The sequence below is a fragment of the Pelecanus crispus genome, chromosome 3 (assembly GCF_030463565.1).
Source record: "Pelecanus crispus isolate bPelCri1 chromosome 3, bPelCri1.pri, whole genome shotgun sequence".
In the NCBI taxonomy this organism is placed as follows: Eukaryota; Metazoa; Chordata; class Aves; order Pelecaniformes; family Pelecanidae; genus Pelecanus; species Pelecanus crispus.
In genome coordinates, this window is record NC_134645.1 from 124359647 (window position 1) to 124382390 (window position 22744).

At 44.8% G+C, this 22744-nt stretch overlaps 1 protein-coding gene across 1 annotated transcript in view; it reads left to right on the forward strand.

Moving 5' to 3' along the window:
- The window catches only part of KLHL29 (kelch like family member 29), a 253352-nt gene that overhangs the window by 224754 nt on the left and 5854 nt on the right, over positions 1-22744 (forward strand). Inside the window, exons 10-11 of the mRNA XM_075708170.1 lie at positions 5701-5894; positions 14148-14292. Of these exons, the coding sequence (XP_075564285.1) occupies positions 5701-5894; positions 14148-14292 (339 nt within the window). The remainder of the gene's footprint in view (positions 1-5700; positions 5895-14147; positions 14293-22744) is intronic.

Below are 22744 nucleotides of genomic sequence, written 5' to 3' on the forward strand. Positions count from 1 at the left end.
GGATCACATGGTCTTGGGTTTTAGTTTGTTTCTCACCCCAAAGGAGGCATCTGCGATTATTGCCCGGTTACCCACCCAGATGGAGGTGCGGGGGCTCATCCGGGCCTGACGCACGATGCGGTCCTGGGCTGTGCCACCAGTGTGAAGGACAACGCACTGGACGCCCTCCCTCGCTGGGCCACCTGCCACCTCCCCTCGTGCACATGCAGCTTATCTTTCCCAGCCGCATTTTGCTTTCTGCTCGCTCAGTTAGCTCAAGGGTGACCGTGCCCAGCTTTGGCCAGGTTTCGATGCGTATTGGCTGGCGTGGTGGAGGGCACGTCTCCGGTCCGAAGTGACCTACCCTGACCTCACCAGTTAGCAGCCCCAGAGCATGGAGACTGCAGGGTGTCACCACAGAGGGTCTTGGAAGATGGAGAAAATAACATTTTGTCCCAGTTTCCTTCTTGTTCTCCTGGAATTCTTGGAATATTTCATCCTGAATGGTTAAAAACTTACAAAGATGGTTTTATTGCATTTGGTTTCTTAAAAACAGATGTCAGACCATTTTAGCTATACATGCTGCCACCTGACTGCACCTAATACATCTGTCGCACCATTAGAAAGCATTAAAGCAAGTAGGGACCACTGGATTCCTAATGATTTATGGCATCAGCTCCTGTGCTCCTCTCTCCTTGCTTTTGGTTGTGTCACTGATGCTGAAGGGTGCAGCCTCAACCAGAAATTCTGGTGCCACTTAAATCAGTGGGTGTTTTCCCATCAACTTCAATAGGGCTGAGATTTTTTACCCTTTATCTGCCATTTGTCTGTAAAGAGGCAGTAAAAATTCCGGCTCGATGGATAATATTACGGGACTATCACAAACAGACGAGTAGGAGTCATTTGTTACTCATCTTAAAACAGTATGCATGTGCCAGAGGCTCTGAGTTATAAGTCCATTTTTGTGGCTGTACATGGGTATATGTTCAGGGAGAGTTATGTTTTTGGAATGGGTGTTTAGGGAAATAACAGCGCGACTGCAGTTCTCCATCAAGCCCCTCTGGCAAGTTTCTGTGTGACAGGGAGCAAGTCATTAGGTGTTAGGCAAGAGGGTATTACACTTTCTGTCTTCTTCTGAGATATGACTTGAGTTGGGAGGCAGCGAAATGAAGTGGATCCACAAACTAGGTTTTTAGATAATGGATGGGCCCTGTAATATATGCAATTTGAGAGCCAAGAAGACTGCGTATGCTGACAAGACAATGTATGTGACTAAAAGTGTGGAAATGTGGGTGCTTTGTGGTTATTATCTGTTTGAAGGACAGAAGAAGATGAATCCCCTTGACCTGACAGCACTTTTACAATAGGGTTGTCTAAAACTGGGAGATTACTTCGGCTGGCAGTGTGTACTTGGAAGACAGTCTAAAAAATTCAATGTGAAGAATAAGCTTTATAAGCTTTAGAAAGTGCTTCAGAACCTACTGTTTTATTGACGTCTTAAGAAAATTAAATATATAGCTTTGTCCAAGGATAGTGTCTTAAGCTCCTCAGAACAGTGAGAAGAAAATAAAAAAAGGCAAAAACCAGTAATCCATTAATGTGATTTTAAACAACACGTGAATCATCTGAAGAGCAGATCAATATGACACTGTACAGCTTTATTTTAAATAGCAGCTTTCCTGCAAACAGAATTAAATAATGTATAAGAAACTGGAGGGTGCATGTCTGTAAGCGACTGACCATGATGTAAGGATTTTATAATTTGAATAAATGAAGATACTCACAAGGCTGTTTAACCTAGAAGGAGAGAAATTAAGAGACTGAGAAGAAAAAAAAAATAGTGTTTTCATGTACTGAAGATATCAAAAGTCAAGAAGGCAGAGAAGCAAACGGCACAGCTTGAAATGAAGGGGTTTCTGCTGTTAATACTGAGGTGGTAGGGAAAGAGCAAGAAAAGAGGCGTTGAACGAAATGAGTGAAACAGGAGGAGGATCAGGCCCACAGATTAAATCCTAAGAGTGGAGAGTTGTGAAAACTAGCAAAGTTATTTCTGCATGCTCTCTCTTCGAGCCTGGGCTGTATTCTCTCCTGGGTTCAGATCATTTGCAGTATCATAGGTATATAACTAACACATAAACCAGAGGATAGTGACTGCAACAAGGGTCAGGTGAGACAACAGCGCTCAGTGCACATGAAGTGGCAGGCGGGGGACACACATGTCCTGCACGCGTGGAAAGCCTGATGTCCACAGCACGGCAGGACCACGGCCCACAGGGTTGCAGGGACAGCTCCGCGGACAGAGGAAGGCGTGCAAGGGCATCCGTGTAAAACCACACGTGAGTCCGTAGCATGCAAGGACTGCAAAACCAGGCGTCAGTCGTGTGAAAGGAGATGTCCTTGAAGTTTCAGTAAATTGAATGGGCTTGGTAGGCCCATAGCCAAGGACAGGCATGAACACACTGGGACTGGAGGGAGCAGTGGAGGAGAGGGAAGAAAAACCTTTGCTTGGCTTGAAGCCAGCTCCCATTAAGTCTCCATCTATGGCTTCAAACAAGGGAATCAAATGCAAAGCTTGACTAATGGAAGGAGATCAAAGTGATTATTCTTTAGATCAGTTGCCTCCCCGCTGGCCCTTGAGCACAGCCAGTGTTGAAGGCAGCCGAGGATCCCCACTAGCACTAGTGGTGGTGGAGTGATGGCAACGCCACCGATGATGCAACAGATGGAAAGGCCCTAGGGCAGAGAGGTAAAGCAGGTGTCATTAGTTCCTGTCCTGGAAGGTTACAGAGATTCAACTTTATTCATTTTTAAACCAATTTAGTTAATCTGGTGCAAATCCTTGTGTGAACACATTAAGAGCTGACTTGAGATAGACCAAAATGATGAAAACCTGCCTTGCAGAGACTTAAGGAGCTTAGACTACTTCGTTTATCCCACAGAAGGTGAAGAGGTGACTTTATTATTGTCTGCAAGTCCATACGTGAGAGAGAGAGATTTGATGGCAGACAGCTTTACAATCCAACAGAAAAAAACCCTTCCTTTCTGGTGGGTGGGAGCTGAAGCAAAACAGAGACTAGAAATCAGGTCTACAGTTTTGCAAGGAGGGAGTGAACCAGAGGAATAAATTCCCAGGGATGGAGGGACTTGATGGACAGGTATCAGGAAGCCGTGAAGGCACCAACTTCCCTTCTTCAGCCCCAGGAGTAAGTCAGGCCCTTACTTAAGAGGATTGCTTCACTGAGCAGCCTGTGTAAAACCCACGTTAGATGCCTGTGTTAGGTGGACAAGGGCTGGCTTCCACTTGCTTTATGGTTCACTGATTTTTTTAAACCAAATGACACTCAAGACAAGAGTGTTTTTTTTAAGCTGCCCTACTTGCACCTATATCCAGTAGATTTGCAGCCTTTGCTTTCAGCAGATGAAGTGGAACTGGTCATTTTTGGTTTCCCAGTGGCAGATGAAGGAGGGTAGGAGAAAGAAAGATCAGTTGTGTCATCCTAGAGCATAAATGGAGAGCAGTGAAAGTGGGTGAAGAACGGGGTCTAGGGGACCTGAGGTCCTAATAGTGAAATTCATCCAGAAGGAGGACGATTGTTTTTGTACTCTGAACCTTTCTCCAGTGTTCCTATAGACGTGGTCCTCATCACACCCAGGCCCCAGCATGTGTGAAGGATATAACCCCTCCTTCCCAAAAACTTATTAGGAGGATCAGAAAGCCATTGGCTGGAACGTATCAGTCTTGGGAACTGTGGCCGGCCGGGCACTTCTGCCAGCACCGGGGAAGGCAGCAGGGCTGCTCCCCATCCCATCTCAGACCACTTCAAGTGGCCACAAATGTTCCTGGTGCTAGGTCACAGCGGATGGTGTGAGGCCCTAAGTATTGGGTGGCAGGTATAATTTGTGTCTTAGAAGCTGAGGAACTAGAAAAGCACATTAGGTCAGTTCGCCTCAGCTCTATGTCTTTGCACAGTTTCTAGCCAATTATCACCAATTTCTTAACCAGCTTTTATGATACCGTAAGACATCAACAATAAATTACCAAGCCCCAAATTACTATAGTTAGCAAAGCGTAACCCAAAAGCAACGTATGAAACTTTATATTATGCAACGTTTTTGCCTATCTGCTAGGATGGGCGAGTGCTGCCCCGAGCGCTGTGGGCAAACGCGGGAGCTGCAGCGTATGGTGCCTGGCCTGCAGGAGTTGCTTGTGCCGTCAAGCGTGCATCTGCAGGCACGAGTTCGGTACCAAACGCGAAGAATCAGCCCAATATAGGTGTGTCACCTTGAATGCTCCCAGCGCCATGTTGTTTAATCTCATTATTTCTCCCCTTTGATCACTTTGTTGTAGATGAATTTAATTTCTCAGTAACTAATTTAGAGCATTGTACAAGGCAGTTCTCCATGCTCATTATAAGGGACTTTCCTCATCTTTTTTAGTTACAGTTTGCCTCCCTCTTGCTTTTGCTTCATTTTTATGAGTGTGTTAATTACTTTCAGTTATATTACTTGGAAACTCATTAATGCATTTTCATTAAGCTCATTATTTTGTGCTGTTTCCACCATTTATATCTTTTGTCCCTTTTATTTTCCGCAAGTTTGGGCAGTGAGGATTTGAGGGACATGTTGCAAAGGGACAACTCCCCTGTCACTAAATCTTTTTTTACAGATGGATTCATGTCCATGGATTCATTTCGTGTTTGCATGTTGCATATCACTAATATTAAGAGCAAAAGCCGTGAACGGGTGATGAGGGCTTCTGTTCTTGCAGTCAACAATTCTGAATAATCACTATGCAGGAAACTCCTATTTGACTGAATGTGCCATTACATGGAAATATAGAAGCCTAAAAAAATCACATTATTTTCCACTGTCTCCAAGACTCATTTTAGAGCAGCTATTTGGATCCCTGCCACATTATCTTTAAAAAAAATATGACGTCTGTACTTGTGACATTGTCTAAAATGAATCTTCATCCATGGATTATTAACTGCATATCCCTTATGGTCAATGGCTTAATTAAATCAGATACTGATGACCTTAAAACTAATTTAGCACTTTCATGCATACTCTTTTGTGTTTGCTTCATGTCAAATGTGCATGCAATAGTGAAATCTTACTCCAGCATTAACGTTTGCACCTTCTTGCAATGAAGCACAGTAGCTTGGTTCATGCAGTGAAAATTAAATGGCAGCAACTTATTCTGGCACAAAATGTGCATCGCTGGTCAGTTAACTAGTGTAAAAAGAGCTATCCTGTTGCATTATGTTGCAGGTGAGATGTGTTCCACAAGCTGAACAACTGAAGTATATTAAGAGTTGCCTGCCTGCAGTTGCTATTGGATATCACTGCTCTGATTTGCAAGAATAATCTCATTGTATACTCATTAATAGAAATTAATTAGTGGAAGACATCTCAACAGAGATGTCCAGAGTTTCTTTAGCTTGGACTATGAGATTTAAGAGGCATATACAGAAAATAGAACCGGCTTTCTCTGGGCTTTTCTCAATGTTTTAAAAGCTTAGAAAAAGCATTAATTGTACTGTTTACCAAGTGGCTGAATTTGTAGGATGTTAGAAAATACATTTCCATCTCTGCTTTTCTTCTGCTTGTCAAGCTGCTTTTCTGTTATAGCCCATCCTGCTTTCTCTGCTTGTCTATCCTGTCTTTACCGTTCACCCAGCATTGCATCATCTCAGCTCACTCCGGTTGCTGTTGTCCTAGGTACGATACGATAACGAACCAGTGGGAGACCATCGCTCCTCTGCCAAAGGCCGTCCATTCGGCCGCTGCGACCGTTTGCGGTGGGAAGATCTACGTCTTCGGTGGGGTGAACGAAGCTGGCCGAGCTGCGGGAGTCTTGCAGTCCTACATCCCTCAGACTAATTCGTGGAGTTTTATAGAGTCTCCAATGATCGGTAAGGGATGCGTTGTGTCAGAGTAAACCCATATTGCAACAGAAATCTCTATGCTACAGGTATTGTAATGCCTTTGTGGAAAGCAAATGAGTTGGGGGTGAGGGGAGATATGTTTACAACAGATTGGCAGGAATGCATGGTATATTATACCAGAGAGGCAATTATCTGGATCTTTACTGAAGGCAATTGTCACTCATTAATACAGCTAGTTACCAGCTAGAAGTGATGAGTTCAAAGTAGAGGAGAAAGGAAAGCAGTTATTAGGTATGGACAAGTAGTAATTTTAGATCCCAGAAATCTCAAAGTGCAGTGAAACTTCATCCTGGCATCATGTGTTGCTCCATGTGGTTTTACAACACTGCTCAGTTAATGGATTATTACTCATGGGTTTGTTAAAATGCCATCTGTCCTATGGGAAGTGGCAGTCATTCTTAACTGGGATTTATCAGTGGTGTCCAAAGGCATATGTGCTTCAGAGGCTGAAATCTCCCTGACAGGTAGGTTATTAAAACTGTGTTGATTGCTTTATGATGCCCTCGATCTCACCAACGTCAGAGGTGCAAAATTCCTTCCAAAATCAGGGTAGTGCACGGAAGATTGCAACTTATTTGCTTTCCACAGCGATTTGCACCCTGAGTAAACACCACTTTTGGAAATGAGGTTTAGCGTTCAGCTTCGTGAGGACGTTACTGCAGGGACAGCCGACCTGGGCCACCTGCTCTGCGCTGGGTGGGTGTGGGCAGCCTTTGCTCTGGCTGTACTCAGGCGGCCAAAGAAACAGTGCTCATACAGTCATCGCAGAGAAGCTGCTATGGGGTGGCTTGCTTTTTGCATCATAGAATCATAGAATGGTTCAGGTTGGAAAGGACCTTTACAGGCCATCTAGTCCAACCCCCCTGCAATGAGTAAGGACATCCTCAACCAGATCAGGTTGCTCAGAGCCCCGTCCAACCTGACCTTGAATGTTTCCAGGGATGGGGCATCTACCACCTCTCTGGGCAACCCATTCCAGTGTTTCACCATCCTAAACCTCTTAGTCGCATTGAAACTGTGACATGAGGTGCTTCATTTAAAAAAAATCATGGTCTCAGTACTAAGCCTGGTAGAGTGATAGGAGTAGCAAGTAATAAATTATAGAAGTACAGTTATAAGGTATTCAGGTAAGGCCGAAGCATATTCCGAAAGCTAAAGTAAGCTGCGTTTCGTAATACAGCTTGTTATTATTATGACTCTCTTCTTGGGGTTCCCTAGTAGCTCAGGTCATGAGGAGCTGGTACAGCCACGGCTGTAGCCTCCCCTGTGCAGCCAGTGCTGCTGCTTTCCGACTCCCTTACTGCTCTTTGTGTCCAGCCTAACATAACATGACATGCATATGATGCAGCATGAAGCGCCCAGCGGGAGGGCGTTAACTGGCAAAAGTCATGTTTATGTAATACAGCAGTGCAAACAACCCTATTGCCTGGCTTTTTCCATCACATGGCTACAGCTGCTGCTGTTCATTTAATCCACTGACTGACAGTATGAGGTTTTCCTGTACTCAAAGCGTATTGCAAAAATGAATGCATTATGCAAAGAGGTATTCCTTTTCCTTACCAAAATAGTACAAGTGCCACAGGACCTAAGAAATCATTCCCTGGGCTTGTTATACTGTCTAGCAGGCGTCAACACCATGCGTGCCTGGAAAAAAATCATCCAAACCATCCAGAGTTGGGTTCGTCATCCATTGTTCTAATGGACGTGTACTATTATTTTCTAACAAAAATACATGAAAGACACCGGAGTGAAGTTAAAAGATGGTATTTATGTTTTGGTGTAAGCAAAGTTAATCAGTTAAGCTGAAGGCATAAAATACACGATGAAATGCAGAGTTGCTCTATGTCTTTGTTGGGAAATGTATAACGTCAATTTATTTGCAAATAAAGCAAAATAACACAGAGCCTGAAAAATTGCACCCTAGTGGAGAATGTCTGGGAAACTGAACTGATGTGATGCCTGATCTTCACTAATAGGCTGTGGGAATACTGGAAATATACTTTAATTTCTCCAGCTCTACAAGAACCGTAGTATCACCTGTATTTGTAAAGTATCCCTCAAGAACTGGATGCTATGCCAAGTGCAGTACAGTCAACATTTGTCTAAAACAAAGGGAGTAGAAGGAGTTTTGGGGTGCTTTTTACAAAATGGAGCTGAGATAAACCCTGATATTATCACTGCTGGGGTGCCTTCGACAGCCTCAGAGCCTTTTTGTGTTGATTTGTGAATTCTTAAGGTGTCCCTCTGAGCTAAATCAACTGAGACATCTGAGAGCGAGTTGTGTTGGTTAAGGTCACCCCAGAGATCAGTGAAACCTGTTTGCCCTCAAATAGGACAATGCATTATTTAAAAACACCTCAAGCATGCTCAGATGTGCAACAGTAGATGCAGGTATTGAAAGTAGCCAAGGTCTCTGGAGATTTTGAGACCAGTAGTACCTGTCTCTAGTCACTGTGGCATTTTATGATAGTAAGTTGAACACAGCATGGCACACGTTTGTGCCCAACAGGTCCATCTCTTCCAAAGCGTCATGTGCCAACCTAACCCAAGGCAACAGTGGCATCAACTATGGCAAGGGGGAGGGTCATTTTTTGGCTAATCTGAATGCAGGTGAAGCAGGCTGGATACTGACATCCTGCCTGTGCAGTGGAGATATGCAGTGTAGGGACTGACAGCAAGTCCACGCAGCTCAGCCCCTGGTCTCTTCTGCCTGGATTTCTTCTAGGAATAAGCAGCAAATTCTTTCCCAGTTTCCATTTATTCTTTAGTATCCACCTGCCAGGAGGTGTCGTGCATGCAGTAGGCATGACGCTCACCAACACATGGTACATGGATGCTTTGGTAGTATTTGGGTAGGTGTTGATTACACACATCCATGTTTGGAGAGGAGAGGGTCTTTCTCAGTGCCCCATCCTTTGCCCTGCGTCTGTCCTCCCCACCTTCTGAGTTGGCAGACGTTCCCACAGCAGCACAGCCCATAGCTTGATGTTACTGGGGTAATAGAGCCTCCCAGGGCTTTCACGTTGCATAGTTTTGGTAAACCACCTTGCATATCCCCTTCTTTTGTTTTAAGCTGTAAGAAGTTTCCTGCTGTTGAGCCAAAGTCCTACAACAGTAAATGAACCCAGGCTACGTACTTGCAGCACCTGCCTTTTTCCATTTCTTGCCAGGCTGTCCTATGTAGCTCTGCTAAAAATGTATTTCATGCCCAGCTCCCTGAGGTTTGTCTTATTTAACGAGATGGCCATAGACACACTGAAGTCAGTGATTGTAAGTAAGCCTAATTATCTTGTCACTGCCTTTTAGTTCACATTGTGCCTTCATGCCAGGGCACTAAAATACACCTTTTCTGATACCTTGAACAGTCAGTGTCTACTGGTGGAATTACAAGGTTTTATTAATGTTTATGGCTTGTAAGAAAACCAGTGTTTAATCATCACCACTGTTAAATTTTAAAATCTGGTGAGACCTATGGGAACACAGAGGTCAGGAACATTTCTGGTTTCTAATCCAAGTATCTAGTTCATCACCATACCATTTACACCTGCAGTGTTCGACTGAAGTGGGACAATCACAGAGCTAAGAATGCAAGAAATATCTGGAAAACAGCGTTAGCAGCGTCTGTGCATTTTTACTGCACCATCCCATGGCTTATTCTGGTTAAAATGCATAATCATTCCCATTAATTTATTTGGACTGTGCAAGAAAAAGCAGATCTTGGCCCTCTCCCCAAGGCCAATAGTTCGGTACCTGTGTATGCGTTTGGCCAGCTCTCACCTAGAAGTCTCAAAACAATGAGTGTTTCATCTCATCCTTCAATGTATTTTTCTTCCCATGACTAGTTCTTAGTGTTTTTCCCACTAGTAAGCTTGAATTTTACTTTCCTTTGTCTCACCCATTTCTCCTCTCTATATGCCATATCCTCCATTCAGAATGGCTTTTTCCACTCCTTGATGTGTTCCTCCTACATGTACTTACTCTGCCCTCTACCCAGCAAAGTCGGTATTTTTGTGTTTGGCCTTTATCAGATGGCCTCCCTTGCACTTCCTACCTCCGCTTCATCTGTGTGGCTGTGCTTTCTCCAACTCTTTTCTGTTCAGCAACATTTTGCCCATAAACCTGACACTGAAACTACCCCACAACGGCAGGTGGAGCCTTCTGCTTTGGCACGGGCGATCCCTGCCACACATAGAGAAAATGCGGTGTTTGCAAGTGAGGACGCTCAACTTCCAGGTCTCTGAGGAAGGTTTGCTCAAGGGTCGTTGGAGAAACCATACGGCCCTGCAACCGATTGTGTAGTTATGAGAAATCAGCTAGCCTGAGAGCACCGTGCCAGAAGAGCTGACATCTGAGATCCTGCTGTTATTGCAATATCTGCGCTTTGGCCTCATGAGCTATGTTAAGGATCAGACCACAGTCTCCCAGCTGCCGCAGGATGTTATCTTATCCATTTCTATGCCATTCTTGAGCTTGTCTGCATAGTATTCAGGGAGGGGAAGAGGCACTTACTATTAAAGGCAGATTTAGTTTGTATTAACTAGTCTCCTTTCTCCAGTCTGCTTCATCATGTGCATGAACCCCACCACCGGCCTCCCGTGCCTGCAGGGAGACCCTTCGGTTGGCGTTACATCTGGACTGGTGGCATGCCCACGTTTCTTCCTCCTGATAAAAATGTTTGACTAGCTTGATTTCAATAACCTGTTACCATATGAAGTGCTGCTGCCATTCATTTTAATGCCACTTCAGGCTCTGACCGAGTGCTTTACTGGAAGGCCATGTAAGATCTTTAGGCAATCACAGAAGGGAAAGCAAAACTGCGCTACTTGACCATATAATGTACCGAGAGATACGAGAGCCACGAAACACATCACAGACGGCATACTGTCGTTACCAAGTGAGGAGCACACCGGTAGGTTAAATTATCAACCCCGTGTGAAGTACACCTCCGGCTCAAGGATTGTCATTGAGTGCATACCCCTTCCTGCAATGACCTGTCACTGGAATAGAAATACTTGCATATTTTCCTATAGCAACAGTAAAGGAGAATGATGTTATCCACTTGGAGAGAAGAGTACCTTTTATCTATTATTTCCTTTACATTTATTCTACCTTTTAATCTCAAGTGTGCTTGCTGTTCTGGACAACACCCATTTAAGATTTTCCAGCCTGAAATGGATTACTATATACAACAGCACCAACGCTTGAATTTTGGAGGGGAGAGGAGGCTGCTTCTCTGTTTCCATGCTTCCTCTCCCCTCTCTTCCTTCCCTCCGGCAGATTTTTGAAATAACCAATGTCCCTGCTGTATCCCACAGTAAGCCTCTGTCTGACCTGTAGAAGCTCATGTTCATGCATTGACCAAAAAGCCCAACCAGAAGATGCTTTTGCAAAATTAGGCTCCCCAGCCAACCACCTTGCACTATGAACACATTAAGGGCTTAGAGCAGCGACGGAAGTTGGAGTCTCCTCAGTGTTTGCGTGAGGTTACCAAGCCCTGGAAAGGACAAGGGAAGAGTGTGGGTAGCACCTGGGATGAAGTAAGGTTAAAGACCGGAGGTGGTCATCCGCACCTAGGTAGCAGGAATGACAGCTTGAGTTTTCTGAGCTCCCTGTATCCGTGAACAATTTCTGCCTCCATGGTAACAAAACAAAAATAAAACCCACTGTTTTCTCTCTACCTGTCTCTGGAGGGGTGTCCCTCGTGTCTTTCTGCCATATCTTCATCAGGATCAGGAGACTGTTTGCTGTGAACTTCTCCCTTCCTGAAAGAAACAGCAGAGATTTCTCTGTTTCTCTATCTCAGGCTTACTTTATACCAATTTATGAAATTGTAGCTAGAGCCAAAAGCCATAAAAAGACAACAGATAGGTGATGTATTGAAAAATTGATGAGAATCAAACACGACTGCCTCTTAAAAAAAAAAGAAAGAAAAAGAATGTAAGACTGTCTGTCTATTTGAAAAGGAAAAAAAAAAATCACTATAAAAATAACCAAGGGGTTTCCCTCTCTTTCTTTAACAAAAAGGAACGTGAAGTCAGTGATTCAGTCTCCTGAGAAGTCGCTGTTTCTGCCTTGAGGGAGCCCCAAATAATTTCCCTATGAGATTTGGGAGCTGAGGGGTTTTTATGCGAGAGTTTCATTCTTCTGCAAAACAGTGCTAGTTGAAGAAAAAAAAAAAAACAGTAAGATGTGATAATTAAATATGGAAAATTTCTGATGAGTGTCTTAACTGGAAAAAATGTCACATATGCAAGTCTGATTTGGGAAGGGATGTGAGACGGGTTGTTAGGACAGCTAAGTCTTTCTGATGAATTATAGTGGCTTAGTGGCACCGAGAAGAAACTGAATACTCCTTGTTCTATTTTCTGGATGAATTAGTTTCTTCCCATCTGTTCCCAAGGATCAGTGACATTTTCCTAATACATCCATGTTTTTTGACATATGCCTGTAGATACTCAGCATAATAGGAGCCCAGCTTTAACCCACAACATGTTTTGTCTGTTTTCACACCGGGTGCTGCACCCCGAACGCCCTCCCGGGCATGCACCCATGTAGGGTGAGATGAACTGAGCCAGCCCACCCCACGGCTGTGCTGGAACAGAAGCAGACACCACAAACCCATTACTTTCCTTCTAGTTTAGCCAGTTCAAACCCCAGTTAAGAAAATTATCTCTCTTCTGGAGAAATTAATCAGCTTTTCCTTAACTCGTGCCAAATTAAATCTCTTGTTAAATATTTAATGGAATAAGGTGGTTTTACAAGAACCTCAGGGTTACAAAGCCAGCCGTGTAAGAGGTAAGCAAATGCCAAAAGTAAAGCTGCTGGGGCTACTTAAAAGCCCATCTCTTTCTGTGTTCCTAAAAGGACACAGTCATAGTGTTATAGAGCCGGGGGGAACATGGAGACCCCTTCAATGTTACGTAGCGGCCGTCACCAGAGATGTAAGAGCACAGTACAGATGATAACGCACCCCCTCTCCAGCATGCTGCCCCGACTCCCCGCGCTCGGGAGGAGGGTTGCAGGGCTGAAGCCAGCAGGGCTGTGTCCAGGCTGATTCTCCACTGGAGGTGCAGGAGGAGCACCCTTTTCTGAGCATATAAAAATGCGGGTTTTGGAGAGACTTTAACATATAGCTACATATGGGTAACTCTTGGAGAAGTGTCCCCTCCCACCAGGGTAGCCACCCAGGAAACGTCTGCTTCACGCCCCAAAGGGCTTAGGCTCCTGTTTCTTAGAGAACTGGTTGTAAGGCTTGTTTTAACTCAAATAAAGCAGTGTGTTTTCCTGTCTTTTGTTCCCAGACACTGCTGATTGGTTTCACTGAAATCTTGATTAAAAAAAAACTGTATCGTATCAAGACAGACACCATCACAAGAAATTTCAGCCCAACTGGCTCGTATTTAATAATGTGCATATGGCATGCTAGCAGCATACAGGACAAGTCAACTAATTAAATTAGAATTATTTTATTTGATAATTTATGGTTAGTTTTACCAATATTTCTAATAATGCCACAGTTAACACAAGAATTTTAAAGCATCCTTGGAAACTTTGATTGAACTTGACTTTGGATAAGGGTTACGATAAGCTTAATTTCAAACTCCAACCTCACACAGTTCGTTGCTAAAATACAGGACTGCTTAGAGGTACACACACATCTGAAAATAAAAATGCAGGTGAATTTACCAGACAGATGAAGGGGAAAAAAAAAAAATCAGGTCTCAGAAAATCTTCTGGATTATGTGGGTGACCTTCCCACAAGCAAAAGCAGAATACAAAAGAGAACCAACTACTGGATATTATTAAGCAGGTCGCTGCGCTGTGGGTTTCTTCTGTACTTAGCTGCGGCACAGGCATGGGAAGCATCTGATTTAAAATTTGCAGCAATTCAAAATTCTGAAACAACTTGACATCTTAATTTCATATGTAAGAGTGGAGCTTTCACGGTGACTCCATTAGGCTTCGGGAGAGGATAATTGTACTTTACCAGTTTAGAGGGAGGCGCGTACTGGGGGATGAAGGACTGATGAACTTTAAAAGTGCCTTTGAGAACTTGGAAAGAGAAGAACAAAACCAGGAAAGGTTTCCTCATTTTTCTTTCCCTAGCCTTGGAGGTTTAGAGAAACGTGACTTATCTACAAATAAGGGGAATGTATAAATAAAAAAACAGTCTCCAAACCTGAGCCTAAAACTGATCTCAGTGTTGCTTTCCATTGACAGATAACAAATATGCTCCTGCAGTCACTCTCAATGGGTTCATCTTTATTCTTGGAGGAGCTTATGCACGAGCAACCACCATCTATGACCCAGAGAAAGGCAATATTAAAGCAGGTCCCAACATGAACCACTCCAGGCAGTTCTGCAGGTGAGAAAAAACATTAAAATTATTACTGGTGCCTTAACATTTTCTGCTGATAAATAAGCTAATACTACCTAACAGTGAAGGGGAGAGGGGAAGGGAGGTGTGTACCGTCTGGGGTTTTCCTCATCTCTTTTTGTACATGTTCAGGGACACAGCATTTCCCAAAGTGCGCATCCAGGACCCTACTATGGTTCATGTGTCTCTTCACATTCAGGTGTGATGGATCGTGGGCAAGGGACGTGTGTTGGGCTCCTCCAGCAGACTACAGGAACACTGTTTTCCTCAGTTTGCCATGTGTAACCGGAGGATGATAGATACCCCCTGTAGGAGAGACCACCATAATGTGGAACATATTTTGGCTAACTAGCTAAAAGAGCCTTGAAAAAAAAAAAAATACTGAGTAAGCACCACACACTGGTATTTATTATTATTTATTACGTGCTTTTGATTGCTTTTTGGGCTCGCTTCCCCAGTCCCGGACACAGGTTTAACAAACTTCCCAAATTGGCTGACAAAAATAAAACTTGGCACCCGTCGCAAGTACTGGCAGAACTTAAAGGCCTTTTAAAAAGTATTATGTGGCTGTTACAGAAAGACGGGCTTGTTTCAGGCATTGTTCAGCGCCAGCCTCTCACAGAGCAGTTCCCTGCACGGGGGACTGGCCAAGCTGTTGGTTTCACAGGGAAAAGCCGTGGCTGGACCACAAACCCTGCCGCGGGCAGCCACGGGCACCGGGTGAGGGTTTGTTATCCATGTCGGATGCAGTAGCGTCTCAAGGCACTGAACAAAACCAGGGCAGAGGGGTTGTGCTGGGCGAGTGCCCGAGTGAAACACTGGCCGGGGTGGGAGGAGTAGCAGCGATGGGGCAGCAGCTGGGCCCGCAGTGGACCCGCATCTCCCAAATGTTCAGCCAGCAGCTCTGCCCTGCTCCTTGCCCCAGGGGTGTCCCTAGCCCCCATCCTATGGTTGAAAAACACCTCCATGTTTTAACTTGTTGCATTTAACCTTTCACTTTGGTGCGGATGAGAAAATTCCTTTTTAAGAAAGAATGCTCAGTTTTTCTCTTTTTGCTTTTTTTTCTGGTTTTCTCCCTTTTTTCCCGTTTTCTCCTTTTTTTCCCTTTCTTTTATTAATTTAAGGAGCGCCCTCTCTTGGCTGCTGAAGCATATTTTGTTGTATGTAAAGGAGTCCAAGCAGCCGGCTCATGCTCAGGCAGCTGCTAATGATATTTTTCTCCTGAAAACCAGAAATAAAGGGTATGGTGCAGCTCAGGATTAGAGCCCTAACCAGTAAAATGAAACGCGAGGGACTTTTACATTTGATACATTCTCTGTCTTCCCATAGAGGGGGGTGAACTGCCCCTTGAACATCTCTGTTTTACAAAACATAACAAAAATCTGTTAATTAAGTATCAGGAATACACTACAATAGAAATTGCGTGGGTGATTTCAACCAGGGGCTGTTGGCTGAGCATCTCACCTGAGAACTTCCCAGGGCTTCTAACATGGAAGGGGTGCTTTGGTCTGCACCCTGCAGAAGGGAATCCAGTGGGAGACCTTGTGATGGACCAAGGAGAGTAAACCAGTGACCTCAATATCAGCTGCTGCTTAGGCACCGTAATAAACTGGCTTTGCTTAAGTAGAATATGACACCCGTCAGTAAAAAGTAACTTTTAAATGACATTTTTTCTAAAGCCTAAAGCAATAGTGGACTGGAAACCTACATTTACAGTGGGATAGTGACTGAAAAAAGGAATATTTCAGTACATCCCAATTGGATGGCAAAAAGGCACAACTTCAAAAATTCCTAAATGTGCTAGGAAACGGTCAAGGAAAAGTATTTAAGCCAAAAGGAGATGTAAAACCTACGACAAAGACTAAATAAATCAGTATGTATGGAAATAGGGAAAATGGGAGGTTAGCAGTAACAAATAGGTTGAAAACTGGCTGCTGCTACAGGAGACTGAGGGAACCGGTAAAGAACTAAGAGCTAATAGGACTAAAAAGAAAGGCACTTTAAATCTTTTGGGATCAAATTTTTAATTTTAATCCGTTATAAAACCATTGCTGATGAGATTGATGAAGTAGCAAACTGTAACACAGACCGATCGGATGGATATTCCTCATCTGTATTTCAAAGTGAGCAAGAAGGTTTGGTTCCATAATCTCCTGTGAGGGACCAAAAGCGGTCACTGTTGGCAGCAAGGAAAGATGTGAACTCAGAAATTAAGTTCTCAAATCAGGCAACCCAGCTGTCTTAGACACAGGCATCTTTAGAGACTTTGCTGAGAAGCTGATTGGACCACTAATGTTGATTTTTAATAACTTAGAGTTCAGGATGGATCAGGGCCCTGCCAAAGTGCTTCTGTATTTTGAAAAGGTGAAAGGGAGAACTTTTAGTGCAGCAATAAATTTTGCAAAGTCCTCTGCAAAATACCAGAGTGGTTAATTTGGGATTTAGGATCACAGAATCATAGAATCATTTAGGTTGGAAAAGACCTTTTAAGACCATCAAGTCCAGCTGTTAACCTAACACTGCCAAGTCCACCACTAAACCATGTCCCTAAGCACCACGCCTACATGTCTTTTAAATACCTCCAGGGATGGTGGCTCAACCACTTCCCTGGACAGCCTGTTCCAGAGCTTGACAACCCTTTCCATGAAGAAATTTTTCCTAATATCCAACCTAAACCTCCCCTGGCGCAGCTTGAGCACATTTCCTCTCATCCTATCGCTAACTACTTGGGAGAAGAGATCAACACCCACCTCACTATGACCTCCTTTCAGGTAGTTGTAGAGAGCGATAAGGTCTCCCCTCAGCCTCCTCTTCTCCAGGCTAAACAACCCCAGTTCCCTCAGCCGCTCCTCATAAGGCCTGTGCTCCAGACCCTTCACGAGCCTTGTTGCCCTTCTCTGGACACGCTCCAGCTCCTCAATGTCTTTCTTGTAGTGAGGGGCCCAACACTGGACACAGTATTCCAGGTGCGGCCTCACCAGCGCCGAGTACAGGGGGACAATCACCTCCCTGCTCCTGCTGGCCACACTATTCCTGATACAAGCCAGGATGCTGTTGGCCTTCTTGGCCACCTGGGCACACTGCTGGCTCATGTTCAGCCGGCTGTCTACCAACACCCCCAGGTCCTTTTCGGCCAGGCAGCTTTCCAGCCACTCTTCCCCAAGCCTGTAGCGTTGCATGGGGTTGTTGTGACCCAAGTGCAGGACCCGGCACTTGGCGTTGTCAAACCTCATACAGTTGGCCTCGGCCCATCGGTCCAGCCTGTCCAGGTCCCTCTGTAGAGCCTTCCTACCCTCAAGCAGATCGACACTGCTGCCCAACTTGGTGTCACCTGCAAACTTACTGAGGGTGCACTCAATCCCCTCATCCAGATCATTGATAAAGATACTAAACAGAACTGGCCCCAATCCTGAGCCCTGGGGAACACCACTTGTGACTGGCCACAAACTGGATTTAACTCCATTCAAAGAAGGCATAAAGTACCTCAGCCTTTTCCTCATCCTTTGTCACTGTGTTCCTCCCACATCCAATAAAGGATGGAGATTCTCCTTAGCCCTCCTTTTGTTGCTAATGTATTTATAGAAACATTTTAATTGTCTTTTACAGCAGTAGCCAGATTAAGTTCTAATTGGGCTTTGGCCCTTCTAATTTGCTCCCTGCATTACCTCACATCATCCCTCTAGTCTTCCTGAGTTGCCTGCCCCTTCTTCCAAAGGTGATAAACTCTCCTTTTTTTCCCCGAGTTCCAGCCAAAGCTCTCTGTTCAGCCAGGCCGGTCTTCTTCCCCACCGGCTCATCTTTTGGCACATGGGGACGGCCTGCTCCTATGCCTTTAAGATTCCCTTCTTGAAGAATGTCCAGCCTTCCTGGACTCCTTTGCCCTTCAGAACTTCCACCCAAGGGACTCTGTCGACCAGTCTCCTAAACAGGCCAAAGTCTGCCCTCCGGAGAGGTGGCAGTTCTGCTGACCCCCCTCCTTACTTCTCCAAGAATCAAAAACTTTTATCATTTCATGATCGCTATGCCCAAGACAGCCTCTGACCATCACAGTACTAGATGCTAATAATATAATGAACAGCAATCAATGCGCTTTCCTGGAAAATGGGTCTTGTTAAACCAACCTGTTGTCTTTTGCTTTTTTGGGGGGGGAAATTGGGTTCTTTGTTTTGTTTTTTAATAAAACACTCCTGGCTGCTAAAGACAACTGTGATGCTATAATATACTGTGATTTCTCCAAGGTATTTGGCTGGTATTATATGGAATTAACAAGGCACACATTAGAGAGATTAAATCTGCTTCACTGACAGATCTCAAAATGTAGTTGTTAATGAGAAGATACCATTGAGCAAGGCCACCAGTAGCAAGCACTGATTCTTCTTAATGCTATTTAATATATCTACCAACAATCTGGGTAATAGAAAATCTCCCCTGGTAAAGGTTGCAGGTGGCATAACACTTGGTGGGTAAAAAACATTACAGAAGGAGCTATTTTAGCCAGTTATCTGCATGTCTCAGTTAGATGGTCTCAAGCTAGCAGCGGTATTTTAAATGCAAAGTAATACATGGAGGAAGCACAATCATAGCAGCCCTCCTCCCCTTAGAAAGTCAGGCACTCGGAGGATGTAAAGGAGGCCACTCAGAGCTACACAACATGAGCTCTCATTGCAATGCGGTGGATGAAAGGTCAATGCAATATTGGATATATAATATGAGCCCTAACACCGAAATGAAAACAAGTGGAAGCTGGGAGAAAGAGTGCTGCTGCATACAGCGTTGGCGAGGTGAATGCAGGTCTTGGGTCCACACATCAACATATGGAAATACTAGCAGAAGTTCAAAGGAAAACTGCAAAAATGAACCCAGGTTGCAGATCAAATCTTTGACGTGAAATTTAAGGAGTTTATCAAAGAAAGGCTGAGAGGTGACTTGATCACTGGGAGCAAGTGGAAAAGCTTTCAGTCTCTCAGACAAAGGCATAGCAGGCTACGAGGACTAGAAAGTCAAGTTACATATTGCTGCCTTGAAGTGAGGCACTTTCCCAACAGCAAGGGTAATTAAACAGACCACCAGCAAGGGAGGGGGCAAACTCACCAGCACTCGGTGTTTTTAAGAGGAGATTGGATATACTTCCAAGAGAGATGCTGCCTGGGGAAAAGTCCATGGCCTGCGTATACACAAGCTCAGACTAACTAAGCATAGAGATCCCTTCTGACCTTCATCTATGAATCCAGAAATTCCTCATTCCACTCATTAGCATGGATCACAAAAAACATGGTTTGAAAGCAGCAACATAAACAACTTAAAAATTAACTGCATGCTATTGATCTCCTCTCACCAGGAATCACTCGATACCAAATTTGCTGGCAAAATCTTGACTGCATCACTTTCATTTTTATCTGTACTGTTTCTACATGTTAGTGACTAGGGAGTATGATGGCTTTGAGCACGGGGAAGGGAAATGTGTTGGACATTCCTCACGTGTGCAAAATTAAAGGTCCGTTCAGATGGTTTTAATAGCAAGTTAAATTACTTCTAATGAAAAACGAAAAATAATTGTTCGGATCTCCAGCTCACGATCAACAGAAGAGCATATTGAGCATCATTTTCAGATTAAGCCCAGCCTGATGGAAGTCAATAAGAAGTTCATGTTGACCTAAAATTAACCCTTTGAGGAACGGTGCCACATGGGCAAAGAGTTGCAATAGGCCTGACATGTTTTAAAATTCACTGAGAGTTCACATGCGGATCTTGAACATCTTCCACGTAACATGTGAGGATGAGGGAAATATTTGACATTTCCCAAACATCAGGCAAGCGTGTCCTGTTTGCCACATGGACCCCGTCTCAGTTTGGCAGCCCCTGTTCATTTGTGGGGTCTTTGGAGGCGGAGGTGGCAGACAGCAGCCAACAGGGATGCAGAGCTGGGATGCTCACACCTTGCTCTGCTGGACACCTCCCTCCAGAAAGACTTGCAAAGACATCCCTCCCCGCCAGCACGGGAGAGTCCACCCTTTGCAGGCGGCACTCTCCCTTCAAGGGTTTATTTTTTCCACGAGCAAAAAGAATACTGAATGCGTTTCTGTGCATGATTAAAAATTCCATATTCTGCTTGCTTAGGATGCAGGCGGCGTGCAAACAGGCGTGTGCTACAGAGAGCCTCCACGGGGCAACAGCGGCAGCGTGATGGTGCCAGCAATAATTCTAGAGCAGCTAATTTAGTACCAGCAATTCCCAACAGACACCAGAAAAGCATTTTCTTCCTCTTCCTCTGACTGTTAACCAGTAAGATTTATTAGATGGTTCTGCCGAATGGAAATCTTTAATAAAACTTCGACTTGGGCTGAACAGCACAAAAATAGGGTAGGTTTGTGGATTTTTCTTTTTTTCCCCCTCTTCTTTTTAAATAAGGCCTTGTTCTTGAACAGCGAAGCATGGTGACTCCTGTGCTTAACTGCTCGGCATCGCTAATGTACGGCACCAGCCGCAGACTCCCCCGGCTGATTCCTTTCCTCATTGCAAAGTTCATGGTAACTCCAGGCACTGGAAGGGGTTAGAGCACGGCTTGTTTGGACGGGTATTCCCAGGTGAAGCTATTACGGAGCACAGTTCCTTAATGGCCTCGCACTTCTCGAGCCCACAGACGTAAAGGCCGGTCTGTTCAGCCGGCAGCATTTGCAGCTGGAAGCGTTTGGGGTCCAGAAGGAAAAAACCGAAATCTTCCAGCATATCTGGAAGGAGACGTGTGGCTGGGACTGTGCTCCACAGACAGCGGATGAGAACCGCCGCACCGGGCTAAGAGCAATAATTTCTGTAGCAGTTGATGACATGAAGGATTTCGGTGTGCATTGAAGCGTAACTGATACAGACAGCACTTGGGACATTACTGATGCGCGACGGACTTTGGAATAAAACATTGCTGTTCTTCAGCAACAAGTAACGATGCCACATAATGGCTTTAGATCATTAGCAAGGGAAGGTACTCACGGTGTAGGGAAGAATATAACTGGAGCTTGGCCAAAACACCCACACTAATAATCCCGCTCCGAGAAGTGGCGTGATATCCTCCTAATTGACCATGACTAATCTGGACCCTCATTTACCCATCTCATTGTAACGATGACACCTCTGGGAGCACAACACGGCCGCCCAAGCTCGAGCCCTCTCACACATAACCTGGCTGCCAACCCTGCCGCAAACACCGACGCAGGTCAGCAGCAGCGCTACCAAACTCGGGATGACGCTTTGGCACCCTGAGCACCACCACCCATGGAGATGGCGGCGACGCCTTTCACTTTGGTGTTGCAAACCACCGTGCTGGTTTCACTAAAAGGTCCCCAGTTTTAAGCCAAAACGGGGCGCTTGCAGCTCTGCCTAGCACTGCACGGAGCCGCTTCCAGCTACTGCTGGAACCCTGCAGGCTTTTCTTACCCTGGCGCTTACTCCACCCACTTGACGAGCATCCTTCAGTTCCACCTCCAGTAAAGCGCTCCTGAAATCTTAGGGCAGGAAGGAAATTCATCCACTAATAAATGTGGGATTTTTTTTTCTACTTCTAAGCAGATTCTGTGTCTATCTAACTGATACTGACCAGCCGGGTTAGCTCAGTTGGTTAGAACACGGTGCTAATAACGCCAAGTTCACAGGTTCAGTCCCTGCTTACTGCAGGGGGGTTGGGCTCGATGATCTCTCAAGGTCCCTTCCAACCCAAAGCATTCTATGATTCTATGATTCTATTTGATAACCTTTATGGAACTGCTCCAAATAAATTAGTGAGTGTGTTTATACATACACAAGACTGAGGAGGGAGAGGAGCTTCATTTGTGGATTCAGAAGATAACTAAGTTTCAGGGCATCAAAACAACATGTTAATTCAGCTGTTTCAAACCTCTTTTACAACCCTAGACCTTACAATATAGGATTTTTTTTTTTAACATTTCCTGATAAGGCTGATGTGATCTTTAGGACTAAGCAGGATTTTTTAAAATAATAGTGATCAAAATTAACAAACTTTGCTGGTAGTCCCACTGCTTGGTGCCACATCTAGCCGTCACGACTGGGAGAGAGAAGGGCTGGAGCAGGAGCTCCCAGGCACTTGGCTCTCAAACACTACAGAAATGAGGCGCTGACATCGTCTGCTTTGGGTTGCTTCCAAATTACTGCCCATCAGGAGACTTTCACTATAAGATGCTTTTGAATGAAAAGTGGAGTGTCCATAACACACTTGGTGGGAAGGCGGCCACCAAGTGAACGGCAGCTGAGCTGCCTGAGCAGGACCCCCGGCTCGTGTGTGCCAAGCCCCGGTGCTCCATGCCTGAGCTGGAGCACAGGTAGGGCAGGGTTTGCAGAGACATCATGGTTGAGCAGCCAAAGATGCTGATGCTCAGGTATGATTAAAAAAGTTGATTAAAAAGCAGCGCAAAGTTAAATGCAGCAACGAAGG